Source organism: Citrus sinensis, chromosome 2, assembly GCF_022201045.2.
Source record: "Citrus sinensis cultivar Valencia sweet orange chromosome 2, DVS_A1.0, whole genome shotgun sequence".
Taxonomy (NCBI): Eukaryota; Viridiplantae; Streptophyta; class Magnoliopsida; order Sapindales; family Rutaceae; genus Citrus; species Citrus sinensis.
Window position 1 is genome coordinate 18,895,676 of NC_068557.1, and position 17,828 is coordinate 18,913,503.

The 17,828-nt window shown below is 35.4% G+C and overlaps 2 protein-coding genes across 2 annotated transcripts; one reads left to right on the forward strand and one right to left on the reverse strand.

Annotated features, from left to right (window-relative positions):
* Positions 1-234: 234 nt before the first annotated feature.
* On the forward strand, positions 235-987 carry LOC102610231 (uncharacterized). Its single transcript, XM_006469624.4, has one exon. It carries the CDS (start codon positions 443-445, stop codon positions 788-790), a length of 348 nt encoding a protein of 115 aa, XP_006469687.1. The 5' UTR covers positions 235-442; the 3' UTR covers positions 791-987.
* An 8,342-nt stretch (positions 988-9,329) lies between these two features.
* LOC102609713 (aconitate hydratase, cytoplasmic) lies at positions 9,330-17,366 on the reverse strand. Its single transcript, XM_006469622.3, has 20 exons — positions 16,821-17,366; positions 16,065-16,169; positions 15,708-15,868; positions 15,538-15,630; positions 14,869-15,054; positions 14,430-14,591; positions 14,103-14,247; positions 13,871-14,013; positions 13,735-13,791; positions 13,551-13,630; positions 13,392-13,467; positions 12,515-12,700; positions 12,283-12,350; positions 12,062-12,180; positions 11,755-11,876; positions 11,411-11,509; positions 10,624-11,103; positions 10,158-10,256; positions 9,816-10,058; positions 9,330-9,613 (listed from the first exon to the last, which is right to left on the reverse strand). Exons 1-20 carry the CDS (start codon positions 17,128-17,130, stop codon positions 9,545-9,547), a joined length of 3,003 nt encoding a protein of 1,000 aa, XP_006469685.1. The 5' UTR covers positions 17,131-17,366; the 3' UTR covers positions 9,330-9,544.
* Between the last annotated feature and the right edge of the window lie 462 nt (positions 17,367-17,828).

The window sequence follows — 17,828 nt, forward strand, 5'->3', positions numbered from 1 at the left end:
ATTTTATCAGTAAGTTGAGCAGATAACAAAGAATCTGAAGCAATCAATATTTTGAATAACTAATTGTCATAATTAGACATGTTATCCGAAGTCACGTCATTTCATATTATAATTATGCTAATAGTGGACCTAAGTTTCTAACAAATGCTTTTGTCACACTCTAGAATAACGCTAAAGGCTGAAAAAACAAAAGGGTACAGTCAAAACTCAAAAGTATAATATATGAGCATTAGCTGTTACTAATTAATTAGTCTATGGCAAAAGAATCATTTTCCTTATGTTCATATATACACGGCGTAATAGTCGGTTGTGTTCATGTGAATGTGATCTCTACAAATGATGATTCTCTTTATACCATAACCGATGCTTGCTCCATTTTCTTTCTCCCAGCTCCCACTCTCTTTATACATTTATTTTGTCCACTTTCAATCTTGAATCCAACATGGGAAATTGCTTGAGAAGGGATACAGCCGCAGGGAAAAATGAAGAACAAGGGCGAGGTAGAGGAGTTGATGGGTTGAAAAGAATGGGAACATTTACGCCGCCAAATGAAGAGGAGAAGAGAAGGGTTGTGAGGATTAAAGTTGTGATGACGCGAGAAGAATTGGAGCAAATTATGAACAGTAATAAGGGTGACAATTATTTGAAGGAATCTTCTGTGGAGAAATTGGTGGCTGCCATGAAGTTGAGGGGCACAAGGATCTATGAAGTTGGAACAAATGATAATAACTACGGGCGCAGCAGTAGCAGTTGGAGGCCAGCTTTGGAAAGCATTCCTGAGGATCATTGATGAAAATGTAATAATTTCTTACAACCCTTAAAAAAGAGAGAGAAAAAAAAAATCTTGTTAGTGAATTATGTGGAACGATGCATGTCCTTATATCATCAACTGGGTAGCAGTGTGAGTTTGGATATGGTTTTTTTTTTTTTCTCATTTTCTGTAGATATTTTGATTTTATTGCCTAATCCCTTTAATAGTTTCTCAAAGCATGTTTTGTTTTGATGTTAATGTTATCTTGTTTGTGGTGGCTGGTCTCCACAGGACCATAACAACCTAACTTCAACTACAAATTTGTTCGTATTAACTTTTTTTTTGGGGAAAAAAAAGGAAAAGGAAATCTCAAAGCTAATGAAATAGCGCATTTCTAGATTTTTTTTTTCTTCACAAATAGCTAGGAAGTTTAATTAATAATCCAAGCAACCATAGAAAGAAATTAAAGCTCGAAAGAGGAGAGACATTAGTAAAAAAAGAAAAAGAAAAAGAAAAAGGTACCGTTGAAAACTTGATATCTTGAGCGCTAGAATTAAATTAAGGTGTTGGTTGTTAACAATGTAAAGAACAGGAGCGAAAAAGAATGTATTTTATTGGAACAGAATATTTAAATAAAGAGTGGACAAATCCCACATCGAATTTCGTTTGTATTTTGAGATGCTAGTTTGATGGTAGTCGACCCCTGTACTCGCATGGGTTAATTAATCATTGACGGAATACTCAACTTAATATCCTAGTGATATTGCAAAACCACCATGGAGATGGACAATTTGACTGGCTTATGAACTTTTCGTTTTTTAATTTTCATTTTTATCAAAGATCAACTATTGAGCAAGTCTTGATATGCTCTTTGTCTCTCATTTACTTTCATTGATTTTCCTCAAAAGAAAAAAAAATTAAAAAATTAAAAGAAAGGGTAAAAATAACATACAAAGGCAATGAAGCAATAAAGCTTGTGAAAGGCATATTCAAGCATTTAGAAGCTAGATAACGAGATTACTTCTCTCCTGAGGTTTTCTCTAAAAACTAAAAGGATGAGAGGGTGAATAGAGTTGTCATGACTCTACTTTAGACTCTTTTGTGAGTGTTTTATTGATATTCTAAGTATTAATGCTCTCAATGTTAGTATTGTAGTTTCATTGCATTAGTAGGAGCTCTCGGGTAGAAGATCTTTATAGTGGTTGGTAACTAACAACTAAATCACATTTATTGAGCTTTGCTGGTTAAAGTAAACAAATGGACACAGATGAGCTAATTAAGCGGTGTAGAGCCATTCGTCTAAGTAAAGAAGGAGGAAAAGTAACTTTCAAGAGTAGGATGAAAACTAAGGGGAAAAAAATATTAACAGGCTGCTAGGTGGGGAAAATCCTTCTCTCAACAGAAGTCAAGATAAAAAGATTAAGGACAACAATGCAACAAGTGTGCAGAACAGGTCGGGAAGTCAAAATTGAAAACCTTGAAGATAATGTCTTCATGTTTAAGTTTGGGTCAAATGATGATAAAAGAATAATTTTAGTGGGTGGACCATTGCATTTTGATATAGCGCTTATAGTGCTTACTGAACCTTATGGGATTTGAGATGTCAAGAAGCAAAATTTCAGCCATGTATCTTTTTGGGTACAATTACACGATGTTCTCATTATGTGTATGGAAAAAGAGACAATTGCAGAATTGGGTGAAGCAATTAGAAAAGTAGAAGTAGTTGAAACTGATACATCAAGGGAATGCATAGGCAAATTTTGAGGATAAGGATTTCAATAGATATCACAAAGCCATTAAAGTAGATTGTAGTTCTGGAATAGATGGAGAAAGAGAATGAGGCAGGCGAAGAAAGTACCAAAAAAGAAAACATCCCAATGCTTGTGTATTACGAAAAGCTCCCTAATTTTTGCTTCTATTGTGGGCTCATTGGTCATCAATATAGGGAGTGTGTTCATTACAAGTCTCAGTCAAAAGATAAATTAGCCTATGGTCTACCATGGTTGAACATCTAAAACAAAGTAGAGGGAAAGATAGGTAGGGCATAGAGTCTAGTTAACCAAATGTAAAAGGTCTAGCTTAAGCAAACACATAATTGATTCCAATCACAACAAGGGAGAAATGACATGATCCAATGGAGTGGGAGGTAGAAGATGGATTAAACTAGATCCAGATGGACCCGGGTATGAATAGTTCTTTACCCTCGAGGAGTAGTTGAAGACTCTTTGTAATTTCTCTTGTTATAGGGGTCAATATGCAAGTGTACACAATAAAAAATATACTGATGAATATTCAAATCGTCTCCACAGAGATTGATGTTATCAGACTTGCTACAACAATCTTAACAGTGTAATTTTGCTCTAATTAAAATAAGACAATTTATAAAACTAATGAACTAATTAAAGTAAAAATGCAATAACTAAAATGCAATTAAGAAAATTCTCATGTCAAATACAAGGATGTAACCAATGGGAATAAAGTAGTTGAGTGATTAAACTCACTTAATAATGTTGATTTATAATTAAAACTCTGTTTCTATATAATCTACTACAGCACTGGGCAGAATCCCTTATGCATCATCAGCTGTTGCCTATTGGATATCTTATACCTAAATGCAACTTAACTGTGACCAATTGTTATACTAACATTAGATATATCATTATGCATTCTAGGTTCCACTTATCTTACAAGGTGAATCCTTATATCTAGTTCTTCATTAGTTTTAGATCAAACATTACCTTATTCAAATTGAGATTTACTCAGTTTGGGAAACCTAATAAAAAATCAAGTATTGTCTTAATTTGATCCACTAAGTCCGACTTTTTTTAGGCTCTTTCTTAGCTACTTTCCACTAAATGAGTGGTCAGCCGAAATAGGGAACTGCAAGAAGAAAAATTAAGACAAAATACTATAGCAAATACAGAACAACACACATATATTAGTCAAACATCCATTAAGATTGTTTATCATTCAACCACAATCAAATTCAGTTCATAATTTGTAATAAAACAGTAATAAAATTGTTTTAACCATCAAATATATTCCCATAAATAAATAGTAAACAAGAAAATAAGAAGAAGAACTGAGTTCTGCTTGGTTTTTGTTATATCTCCTTAAGGTATATAAGGAGAACTTTTCACAAAGCTCACGATAAAGATTTGTAGAGCCCATTTGAGACATGTAGAGAGATTGTCAAACGAGAAGAATACTAGTAGCTAGAATAGAGGAAATCCTATTGATCTGTTTCAGAAAAAATCAAAAGAGTCTTTAGCTAAGCTTAAGCTATGGAGCAATGACGACTTTAAAGGTAGACAAAACAAATTGAAACAGCTTAAGGAGAAGTTGAAGACAATCAAATAAGAATACAACCATTATGAAAGTGGAGATGAAATCAAAAGAATAAAAAGGCATATTGACAACATTTTGTTAGATAAAGAAATTTATTGGAAGGAAAGATCAAAGGTTGATTAGTTGAGAGAAGGGGATAAAAACACTAAAGTCTTCCATGCAAAAGCTTCAACGAGAAAGAGGAATAACAGAATATCAAGGCTTGAAGACGAACATGGAAACTGAAATGAAGAAGTAGAGGATGTGTGCTGAATGCTGGAGAATGCATATTTACAAAGAGTAAAATCATCATTTTGCATTCCAAACCTCACTAACATTTCTACTTTTATGTATTTAAGCCATTTAAACTTTAATTGGGTGCGTTTTGTTATAATTTGAGTATTTTAGGGATATTTTAATCATTTCACAATTAACGAAAAGTCAAACAACAAAACAAATAGTATTTTTTAGCTCAAAACAGCTGAAAACTTTAGAAAGGGCATAAAGGGTAAAATCATAAGTTTAGAGTTTTGGTGGAGCGCAACTGACGTGACATTGACCAACTGATGTGGCATTGCCCAACTGATGTCACATTGACTAGATGATGTGGCGGCATCTTACTGGACCGAAAAATGTTAATGTGGTGTTGACTGATGATGTGACGTTAACCGATGATTTGGTAGTATTCTATTGGATCGAAAAATATTGATGTAGCGTTAACCAATAATATGGTAGCATGTTATTAGACCTAATGATATATTTTAACCAACCAGATCTTACCACATGGTGCAATTCTGAGCGTCCAAATTATTTTCATTCAATGGCATGTTTTACTTATTGTATCTATAAAGAGTGACTCTATTGGCACCCCTCTATATCTCTTATGAAACCCCTCTTATTTTTATTTACAAATTTACCCTTTATATTTAAATTATATTAAAAATAAAATTTATCTAATTAAACCCACCTATGTTTTCTTATTTTTTTTCTCTATTATAAACTCATTAAATCTATAAAATTTGAAAAAACAATGAATTGTCATAGAATAAGAATTTGATCTAAATATAACAAAATTTTTGTAGGAAAAATAATTTTGTGAAGTTTGTTTACTTAGGCCAATTTTTTTTTTTTAATTCGCATATATGTCTTTATGTATATATTAAGGTTATTACCTACTAAGAAAAACAAAGACAGATAGAGATAAAAATCATAAATTCATGAATGTTATAATCAATAAGAGATTGAAAGTGATTTGGAATGGGAGAAGGGTGATAGAGAGCGCCTAACAAATTTTTTTTTTAAGTATCGATGCAAGGGTTTATTAAGAAAGTACAACAAACGAGGGTTTTTAGGAATTAAGAAGAATATGTAGAGAAAAGGGGTTTAAAAAGAATGTTAGAGGTGTGCCAATAGTCCAACTCATCTATAAATAGGGGCTCGTCCCTCTAATTTGACAGTTCTAAATCTAAATTTGAGCCACATTTTCTGTAATTCTCTCTCCATCTTGTACTTTCAATGTATTTTAATAAAATTATCATTCTACCCTAAATTTAAATATGAGTGGCTAATTTATTTCTATCTTGGGTTGAAAATAGAGCCTCAACATGATCTATGAGCTTAATTTGGTAAGTTTATTTTATTTTCTTCTCTAATTTATGTGGTTGTTTTGACTCATTGTTGACAGACAGTATATCTTGTCTAGATTTTACATGGTACACCAGCTTCTTAGTGAAAATTTATTATTGTTTGACACAATGAGCACTCTACACTATATTTATTAGAAAGAGACTCCCCTTTAGTATTTGTAGATCATCTTGATTCAATGTTGACAGAGAGTACATCTAAGTTATTTAGTAGATGGTCTTGCTACAATGTCGATGGAAAGATTATTATCGTCTGACACAAAGCGGAAGATTGTTACTCTTTGGTATACTGAGCGCTTGATATCATATTTATTAGAATAATGTTTATGAAGAGTGGAAATATCCCCTCATAAATTAATCGAAACTAAAAATGAATATTAAACCCATGGTGAAGTGTTGATTGTGAATTTAGAGACTCAAGTGTTTTATTATTATTTTCATCATCAATTTATTCCCGCAATTTTTATTTTAAATCTTAGTATTTCTCAAAAATCATCTCCAGTCAATTCACAAACACACGTAGAAAATTAACCTTAAGGATAAATAAATTTATCTTCTCGTGGGATCAACATTCGTCACTATAAGTCTATGCTAAAATACATTCGTGTGCTTGTGAGTATAATAAAATTTGCACAATAATGTGGAAAGATTGTTTAATGAATATTTTACAAACATCTTTACTTCAACCAATCCATCCCTAGCCTATTTGAATGCAGCCTTAGTAGACTTGCCAAAACGAGTAACAAGGGAAATGAATAGTTATTCAGATAAGAAGTTTACTGAAGAGTATGTTTCAGAAGCTCTTGCTCATATGTGCCCTCCACTGAAGCACCAGGTTCAGATGGTCTTCCAGCAATCATTTTTTAGAAGCATTGGAGCCCGATCAAGGAAGGAGTGATCAACACATGCTTGAATATTCTAATGAGGGAGATAGTATAGCACTCGTAAATCACACTTATATTGCCTTGATTCAAAAAATGCATAACCCTATAAAGGTGATTGACTTTAGAACAATTATTCTTTGTAATGGTATCTATAGGGTTGTGGCAAAAACATTGGCAAACAAATTGAAACAAATTTTGATTGATATTATCTCTCCAATCCAAAATGCCTTTATCCCAAATAGGTTAATCATTGATTATGTAATTATAGGATATGAATGTTTTAACAAAATGAGACAAAGAAGGGAAAAATGAAATAGGTTGGTAGTACTCAAACTAGACAATAGCAAAGATTATGATAGAATTAAGTAAAACTTTTTAAAAATGCAATGCAGCAACTAGGTTTCTCTTCAAATTGGGAGAACCTAATTATGAAATGCATATCCACAACAAGTTTTTTAGTGCTGATCAATGAAGTGGCTAAAGGTCTAATCTATCCACAAAGAGGATTAAGACAATGGTACCTATTATCACCATATCTCTTTATCATTTGTGTAGAGGTCTTCTCAAACCTACTCATACAAGAAAAAAAGAAAAAGCTAATTCATGGATTGAAGTTCAGCAAAGCTTTGTTTCTCATCTTTTGTTTGTAGACGACAACTTGGTTTTCCCGAGAGCTTCCACTGCAGATTGCAAAAACTTAAAAAAGGCTTTCAATGTTTATATTGTTGCTTCAGGTTAGATTTTCGACTACGAGAAGTCTTCAATGCTCTTTAGCAACAACAAAAATCATAGACAGATGGATGAGATTAAAAGCATATTTAATTCGAATGTTGTTTCAAGACATGAGAAGTATATTGGCTTGCCATCCATGGTGGGAAGGAAGAATATCAATTTCTTTAATGATGTCAAGCTAAGAGTTCTCAACAAGTTGACGAGCTGGCAAAGCAAATTCTTTTCTTATGGGGGAAAGAAAGTGCTTATCAAAGTTGTACCTCAAGCAGTGCTTGCATATGCGATGAGTGTTTTCAAAGTGGCTCAAAGCATCTGCGAAGACATTCAAAAAGCTATAACTAGACTCTAGTGGGGTTCTTTAGAGAATCACAGAAGCATTCACTAGGAAAGATGGCAGAGATTGTGCCATGCCAAAACAAGAGGAGGCTTGGTTTTTAGAGATTTTTCTAGCTTAAAACAAGCCTTAATTGCAAAGTCCACCAACTTTGATGACATAAAATTTAAAAGCCATGTATTTTAAGAATTCTAGCTTTATGGAAGCAAAAGTAAGCTCAAATTCATAGCAAAAGTAAGCTCAAATTCATATTTTGTGTGGAGAAGCATTTTATGAGATAGGCAAATTCTTCATAAAGGTTCAAGATGGAGAATTGGTAGTGGAGAGCAGGTGTATGTTTATAAAAGTAACTGGGTTTTAAGACATGAGACTTTAAATTAATTTTCCCCTTAGACTTTGCCCTCAAATTCTATTGTAACTGACTTGATTAACAATCAACAATGGAAGGAGGATGTGATTGTTCATAATTTTATAGAAGAGGATGTCACAAGGTTTCTAAGAATTCCTCTCCCAAGATCCCCACAAATGGATAAAATAATATGGCATTTTGACAAGCATGGTAACTGCTCAGTAAAGAGTGGGTACCAAATAGCTCTAAAGCTAAAATTTGCATACATGGCTAGCAGCTCAAACAAATTCAAAACTCATTGGGAGGTTATTTGGTCTAAGGAGATCCTAGAAAGGATCAAAGTGTTTATGTGGCGAGTAGCTCAAAACTTGCTGCCTACAACCCATAGTCTTTGGAAAAGAAGGGTCATTAAGGAACCAATGTGTTGCAGATGTCAAAGTGAGAGTGAAGGCATTTTGCATGCCTTAATGCGATGCAAGCATGCTCAAAAGGTTTGGAAATTGACTTAATTTCATTAGAACATCAAGTTGCTGGCCAGACAGAATATGTTAAGTGCCCTTCAAGAGTTGGCAACAAATAGAAGCAAGAAAGAGATGGAATTGATAATTGCTTTGTGTTGGCCGATTTGGTATTCAAGGAATTTTCTCATCTTCAAAGGTTAAAAAGAAGATTCTCAATTATCAGTGGTAAGGGTCGTAGCAGTTGTGGATTTATATCAAAAAATTAAAATTTCAACTGATCAAACAATTTCTAAGCATCAGAGCAGCAACCAAAAAGCATGGTTACCTCCTCCAAATGGGTGGTATAAGGTGAATGTTGATGCTGCCATCAGATCTTGAAATCTAACAACAGTGCTGGGAGTGGTTATTTGAAACTCTAGGGGCAAGGTTGTAGCAACAGCAGTTCAAAGGGTTCCTTATCAAAGGAATTGGCTTGCATGTAAGCTGAAGCAGTAAGTTTCAGCATTCACGTAGCTCAAAGTGCTAAGTTTCTGCCAATAATCATGGAATTAGATTCGAAAGAAATAGTTAATCTCTCTTGCAATAAAAAGGGGATCAAGACGGCAATATTTTGGACGATAGCCACAATTCAAGCTAGCTTAAAGAGCTTAAATGGGGCACAAATCCAACAAGTTCCGAGAGGTTGCAATACTACTGTCCATGCTCTAGCGAAAATAGCTCTAGATTATGATACTCCTGTTGTATGGCTGGGGAGAATCCCAACTGAAACTTTGATGTTATTTTCTGATTTATATCAATGAAAGCTTTACTTTCGCATCCAAAAGAAAAATCATTTAGAAGCTAGGAGGTAATCATCAAACAGGAAAAGAATTGTATTAATGAAAATAATTCTTCGTTCACAGAACAAAGATCTCGACCTTTTGAATTGTTCCCAGAAAAAAAGACTCAAGTCCCATCAAAGGGATCTTTCTTACATTATTTGAACTTTATTCAACTCTCACATTTTACAACCGTAAGTTTCTTTGGATGAAGCAAGTCCGCCTAGTAGAAATGATGCAGTTATTTACTGCTTAATCAGGTTGCGAATGACAAACGGAAGGATGCCTCCATGATCAAAGTAAGCCAATTCTACCTGCAAATCCAATTTGAAATTAAAAACAATGGAAAGCATTAGGAAACTTCAAACATCGTGGACCCAAAATCACAGTCATACAATATCAACACATCTTCTTGCTTAACGCCATTGACAGCCTGATTTACCCTTTGCCCCCATATTCAAAAGCAATAATAAATGAAATATTTCAAATTTAGACAGGGAACTTAATTGGAAGTACCTCTGTGTCGAAACGGACTGTGCAGGTAAAGGATTTTCCACTGTCAGTGGTGACAGTCACATCTTGGCCAGGTCTTATTTCACTGATCTTACTTGGGAGATCAATACTAAATCTCTCATGACCAGTCAAACCCAATGAGTCTGCATCCTCACCAGCCTTGAAACAGAGAGGAATGATACCCATTCCAACCAAATTACTGCGATGAATTCTTTCAAAACTTTTGGCGATCACTGCTTTAACTCCCTGTAACATACAAAAATTTACTCTCAAGAGGACAAAATGTGGCCAACCACAGCAAGGTAAATGAAGGGCTTACTCAAATGGCCAAATAAAGAGACTTACCAACAACATTGGACCCTTGGCAGCCCAATCACGGGAACTTCCACTTCCATATTCAGCTCCAGCCAAGATAATTGTACCATGACCAGCACTCTTGTATTTCTGAAATAGAAGATTACTCAGAAATTTAGAAATTAACTATAAACGTGGGTACAGACAATGATGTTGAACATTAGACATTCTCCAAAAATACTGGAAAATAACATCTGATGCATAATAACACTTCTCTAAGACATACATAATAGAGTTTGGTATTATAGAAGGATGTGATGTTGCATAATACGAGGAATTCTGGGTCAAGCTGTTTATGATGGGCATTGCTAAATCTCAAGGGCATGGTTGCCACACAGAGAGTAACCAAGTCAAGTCAGGATTCATAGTAGTCAAAAAGTTCCTAAAATGAGGAAGCAAGAAACAAAATATTGTCACGAAGAAATACTATGCCAGGATTTAATACTGAGGAACTCACCATTGCTGCATCAAACACAGAGAGTTTCTCCCCTGTTGGAACATGGACCGTCTTTGGACCCACTTCCCCATTCAAGAGCTTGTTAACAAGACGGATATTTGCAAAAGTTCCTCTAGCCATCACTTCATCATTGCCACGACGACTACCATAAGAATTGAAGTCCCTGCGTTCCACACCACGCTCTAGCAGGTACTTTGCAGTGGGACTGTCTTTGTGGATACTTCCTGCCGGAGAAATGTGATCTGTAGTGATACTGTCACCAAAGTTCAGCAAGCAGTAGGCATCCTTAACTCCATGGGCTCCAGGAGGATCCATAGTCATGTCCTTGAAGTAAGGAGGTTCATGAATGTAGGTTGAGTTAGGGTCCCAAGAATAGAGTTTACTAGCTGGTACAGATAACTGATTCCAAGTGGGATTTCCCTTTGTGATAGCCTCATAGGTACTTTTGAACATGTCTGGCAACACACTGGATTGAACAACCTAAAAATTATGCAACCAAAGTTAAATAATTTCAAGCTGGTAGTTAAAAATTATATCACTTTATCACATAATATGCAATTTGAGGAGAAATTCATTTCAAGAACCCTTGTGTTGTATTTGACTTTAATAAAACTTAGTCCCCAAGGTTTTATTTGCTTTTGTCACATCATGGGACCTTGCTACTTTGCTGTGACAAAATACTTTGCTGTGACAAAAAGGACTAGCTGTCAAACCTTTAGAGATCCGGCTGTGCTTAAGCCAAAACTTTGGACCTTGTCATAAAGTTTCCAAACTCAACATTGCTTACCTCTGCAATTTCTTCTGTAGTCGGCCAGATATCCTTGAAATAAACACTCTTACCATCCTTGGTTGTTCCAATCGGCTCCTTATCAAAATCTATGTCAACCTGAAACAGATACATGTTACTCATTGAAATTATAGGAGAAAATGACTCATATCATATAAATGTATATACATGAAGGATTATTGCAACTATTAGTACTCACGTGTCTAAAAATTTAAACAGTTGTAGCTTTAGCAATCTTTTTGAGTTCTTTAAAATGGTACATTTTCACATTTTTTGCAGTAACTGCATGAACTGTTCCCAATATCGAAAAAGTTTAGACTCCATGATCGATTAAAATTACATACCGTGCCAGCAAGGGCATATGCCACAACTAAAGGAGGAGAAGCAAGGTAATTAGCTCTTGTCAAGGGATGAACACGACCCTCAAAATTCCTGTTTCCAGAAAGCACAGCTGCTGCCACAATGTCTGCATGAAAGAAAAGCACTGAATTAGATATACAAGTTGAAAATAAACACGATAACTATCAAAGGAAAACAAGATAATTGCTAAAAAAATTAACATAACAGATCCACAGTAGTGAAATCTAATGTTATTTAAACTATACACCCTTAATCATGGAAAAGTTTGCAATTAAAAAATTTAAACAGTACCATTGTCAGTAATAGCAGATGCAACAGATTCATCCAGATCCCCTGAATTTCCAATACATGTTGTGCATCCATATCCAACAATATGGAATCCTTGCTCATTTAAATATTTTTGCAGTCCACTATACCAAAGAAACCAAAAATTAAGGCTTTCTCATATTCACATAGGCAATAAGCAATAAAATTATCTTCAATATCACTATTTCACGAATCTTATGAAATACCTCTGGAGTAAATATTTAGTAACAACTCCTGAGCCTGGGGCAAGACTTGTTTTAACCCATGGCTTGACCTGAAAAAGCAGTTAATTATGTGATCATTACAAAAATCCAAGGGACCAGTAAACTAGCTTTTACATCATTACGGATGATGGTTGAAAAGAAGTGGGGTAGATTGAGGACTTTCGTTTTTTTGGAGCTTTTTGATTTCAAAATTAATACATCTAACCATGCATACCTGCAAACCAAGTTCACAAGCCTTTTTGGCAACAAGACCAGCACCAAGCATAACACTGGGGTTTGATGTATTGGTGCAACTTGTGATTGCAGCAATCACGACACTCCCGTGCTTAAGCTCTGCTGGCTGTCCATGGAATGAAAACTTGACCACTTTTTCCTGTGTCTCTTTAGGTACAGCAAAGCCCTGCAACATATCAAAACATTTAGGAAGTGCTGAGAAGGGCAGGGCTCTCTCCAACATGCTTTTTGACCAGGGATCTACAGTAAATTTCTAAGCACAAGATGCCGTGGCTATAAACATAAACCAGATTCACACTTCATCAAGATTGTTGTAAGTTAAGAGCTTCATATTATCCTCAAGTAGCATATGCAGAAAACCATGTGAACATAAACTCATAAACACACGGAGAGGAGAGTGAGCGAGAGAGAGATTTTATAAATAATTCATAATGAAAGCATGTGGCTCAATGCAGGCCTGTAGCACTGTTAGTGGGTACCGATCATGGTGCAATATAGTGCAAAGGATTAGCAGCTAATAATAAGGGTTATAGTAAATGTAACTAATAGCTATAAGCAAAAATCTCAATGGTGAAACCGGTGGAAAAGTAATTGTCAGCAATAGGCAGTGCTGTTGCTGGTCAATGTCACAGGTCTAGGTAATTGTAATGATCTTGTTTATGGTGCTTGAAGTGCGGAAAAGGCCATCATAAAGAGGTTCAGACCAGTGGATGGTACACAGCATTACTATATTTAATTATAACCAAATCATCAGAGAATATAAACTACGTTACTAAATCAATTAAACCAATTAAACCAAACATCGAGTATGTTAATTGGGCTGCAACTTGACAAGAACTTTACAGCATAAGATTCACCTTGAAGCCGACTTTATTGTCAAGACATGAATGCCAATCTGCCTTCATTTCCTTCAAGGGAACCCGATCATGAGGTCTGCAAATAATAACAGTTAAATCTTGCAGAAACAGTAGCAATTGCATCAATGCCTAAAAATTTGCACAAGGCATAAAGCACACCTCTTTGGTCCCGAAATACAAGGCTCAACATCAGCAAGGTTCAATTCTAGGTATGATGAGTACACCCTTTCTTGTTGGGGCTGAAAGTTGAGCAGGGGAAAAGGTCAAAAGAAAATTTGGCTTTGTTGAATATAAAATTATAATATAACAGAGAAGAGGAGAGGAGGAGAGAGGGAGATATTACCTCATTGTAGTCGACAAACATTTTATTTGCTCGAAGATAGCCTTCTACCATTGCCACCTGAATTTATGGAAAAGTCATCAACTGCTTTAAAGGGAAGAATTGCAATCACTACCCGCAAAAAAATTAATATACTCACTGTCTCATCACTCCTTCCAGTCAATTTGAGATATTGTAAAGTAACATGATCCACAGGGAAGAACCCCATGGTTGCTCCATACTCGGGAGACATATTAGCAATGGTAGCTCTGTCAGCAAGTGAAAGTTCACCCATACCATCCCCTAAAAGGGCACACAAAAAGTATTTAACAATGGTACAGAAGGAACACAAATAAGAACAACTATAATTCAATCCCACGAAGTCAATTTACCATGGAACTCAACAAATTTTCCAACAACACCATGTTTCCTAAGCATTTGCGTTACAGTTAAAACAAGGTCAGTAGCTGTGACCCCGTTGTGCAACTTTCCAGAAAGCTTGAACCCAACAACACCAGGCAACACCATGCTCATAGGCTGACATATTAGAAAATATGAAATTAGAACCGAAAAAACAACACATACAACATACTGATGCCACGGCTGTATACACATCAGTCAAATCCAACATGACCCTGGTAGCATAGAATCAACAAAATCATCCAGAATCAATACTGGAAATAGACAAAAATTGACCACCAATTTATCAAAAAAATTACCTGACCAAGCATTGCAGCCTCTGCTTCTATACCTCCAACACCCCAGCCAGCAACTCCCAACCCATCAATCATGGTTGTATGAGAATCAGTACCAACCACACTGTCGGGGTATAGCATGCCGTTGGTATTGAAAACAACCCGTCCCAGATATTCAAGATTGACCTGAAATTTAGTCCATGTCAACTCACTTCATGCAAAATCTTTAAATGAAAAAAAGTCTATGAGAGAATTCATATTTCAACATAAACTCAAATAAAGGTTAAGTATTTTGACCAATGAAAACAGATATTTCATTCAATCATCAATAACAGAGGCAAAAGAACACACGGCAAGGGAACCATCTAGAAGTCATTGAAAGTGTGTAATACCAATACAGGTTATTATGAAAAGATTCAAATCTCCAGTTTGAATATTAAACTAAGTTTAAAAGCTATCTTACCTGATGCACAATACCAGAACCAGGAGGAACAACAAGCATGTTATGGAAAGCACTAGATCCCCATTTGAGGAAAGCGAATCTCTCCTTGTTCCTCTGAAATTCAAATTCCATATTTGCCTTAACTGCATTTTCCGATCTTGTTACATCAACCTGAACCGAATGATCAATGACAAGATCTACAGGAACCTGCACAGGAGAAATTGTTTTCTAAATGCATTGCAAGAAGCCAATGAAAGCAGGTGGTGGAAAAGGCTTGGTATATATGAAGAGGGAATTAAAACTAAATTTGGAAAATTTTGAAAAATAGAGTGAGTACTTTAGTTCACTGTACTATTATGTTTTTCCTAAGATATCAATCATAGGATTCTCCAAGACGATTAATCCTGCACAATAGGGTTACCTTGAGAAGAAAGCGGGAAAAAGAAAACTAGAAACAGTACCACTAATAAAACATTAAACAAGGAAAATTAAAAAATAAGCTTATTAAAACATGAGGTAAACTTATCCAATATAAAACCAAGGGAAGCGTGCACGGCATCTGCTCAAAGAGTTAAAATCTGAATATTTTAACATATTATGATAAGAATTGCATCAGCAATAATCATAAGCTAAGTGATGAATGCTTCACTAATGTCGAATGTGGACGCAGAAGATTAAAAGGAGACGTACAAGAGGATTGATCTTGTTGGAATCACTGCCAAGCTTGTTCATAGCATCACGCATGCAGGCAAGGTCAACCACGGCTGGTACTCCAGTAAAATCCTGCCAAGAGAAAAGAATGGATTAAAGATGATGAATTTTTTATCAGAGCTACTCTGTAAACTCGATCGGTGATATACCTGCAACAATACACGAGCAGGCTTGAAGGGAATTTCAACTTGCTTTGGTGCAGAATTTTCCCAGTCAATAATTTTCTCGATATCTTCCTTCTTAACTTGAAAGTTGTCACAATTACGAATAGCAGATTCAAGCAGGATTCTGATAGAGTATGGCAGCTTCTCTATCAAGCATTCACAAGAAACAAGAAATAAATGGTATCAATACAAGCTTGGCAGAAAAAAGAAACAGCAACTGGATTATTGCCCTAAAGTTTTAACTCCCAGGCTAAGTTATAAGACAAAAAGTAATTTTAAAGCATAAGGCAACCATATATGAAACACATGCTAAATTCCAATAACAAGTGGTAGAGAATATACCAATTCTTGGATCATTGAGTGCAGGAAGGCTATAGAACTTTCCAAACTCGCCACCTCCTGGCTTTGGAAGAGCGGTCAAGATCTCCTTGAATGGATGTTCAGCAGCTGAATCCACACAGAGAAACAAACACAGAATTAAGTCAATCCAACCGTCTAGGCTCAGATAGCAACCGAAAAAAAAAAACCCAAGGGCATATGTTAATATAAGACAAGCCTCTCAGAGATAACTATCAGTGTATACAAGTTGCTTTGGCATCAGTAAAAGCACTTTTAAATAGCTAAAAAGTGCTTATCTTCATTGTTCGAGTGTTTAATCTTAAAGAGACGAAAGTGATTTTTACGATCAAAATGCCATTTCCAAAGCATCCTATTTGAGCACAGAAAGTATAAATTTCCATTTTTTGAAAAAAGAAAAAGTACCGAAACATCATCCTAGTTTTTGATATGCATCATCCTATCACATGAAAGTAATTTATTCATCAATAAATCCACCTAGATCCAGAAACAAAAAAAACAAGAAAGCCTAAATTTTGAATATAAAATTTTGTTACTGACCATAAGAAGTAGCGTATTAATTAATAAATGAGATTTAAATCTCAAGTTTCCAGTTGATTGCGACCTGAAGAAGCTAAAGCGCGGACTTAACTTATAGTTAAATCTAACAACTTTATTCAATTTAACAAAGTTTTTGAATTACTTCATTCTAACTAAGCTGATCAAAACAACTCCAGAAAAGTCGGAAGTGAAAAACAGTACCCATAGTAGCAAAGGCGCGTTCGAGCCGTTCGATGGCAGGAGCAACGGTTCTGATCTGAGCGCGAAGACTAAGCGGAGAGCGCCAGTCAACGCGGTGGCTCCAGCGAGGGACGGAGCAGCGGAAGGATCGAACGGCCGAGGCGAAGCCGAGAGATCGCTGAGAGACCAACGATGAAGGAGAAGGAGAAGGAGAAGGAGAAAGAGAACGTGCAGGTAAGGACTTAAATGAAGATAGCGAAGAGACGAATCGTGACCTAGAAGAAGCTCTGAGGAGTGAAGAAGCTGCTGAGGTGGAGGTTGTTATATACATGACGATGGTGAGGTACGTATATGTCTTGGATCACGCATTCACACAAAACGGAAAGGCAAAAAACAAGAGATAAGGATTTGGTACAGAGTCTCAGATGGATTTGATTATTGGTCGGTTGATGGCAATAATGCTCTTTCAATTCATGGCGTCTTCTGTTCTGTTATGTTAAGATGAAAGAGAGAGGGTGAGAGGGCGTGTGGTGCGCAAAAGTGGCCTAGGGCTGCGTGCCGTTTCTACGACTAAATGTACTCGTTCAGAGCTCGGCTGGCTGAAATTGAACTGGCTGGGAATATGCTTCTCTGTGGTGATCTCCAGTTTTAGCTTTCTGTGTATGCAATTAATTTGAAATAATTAACTGAAAATTCAAAATAATTTAGAAGTTGAAATTGATAAATTCAAACAACACTTGATAAATGGTTGGTAAAATCATGATTAATAATGTCTTTTTAATTGTTAGCCTAATATCAATAAAAATCATCAAAATCAAACTATTTAAACATATCCAGATTGCGAGATATGGTTTCCATGAAATAACATAATGAAAATTCAATTAATAAATATTTTATTAATTTATATATTATCAAGAGTTAATTCAATGTCTATTAAAAAAGAAAGTAATAATCTAACGTGACAGATATTAAGTGCCTATAAAATTGCCACTAGATTATTACTTAAGCTTAATTTATAAGAAGAAATCA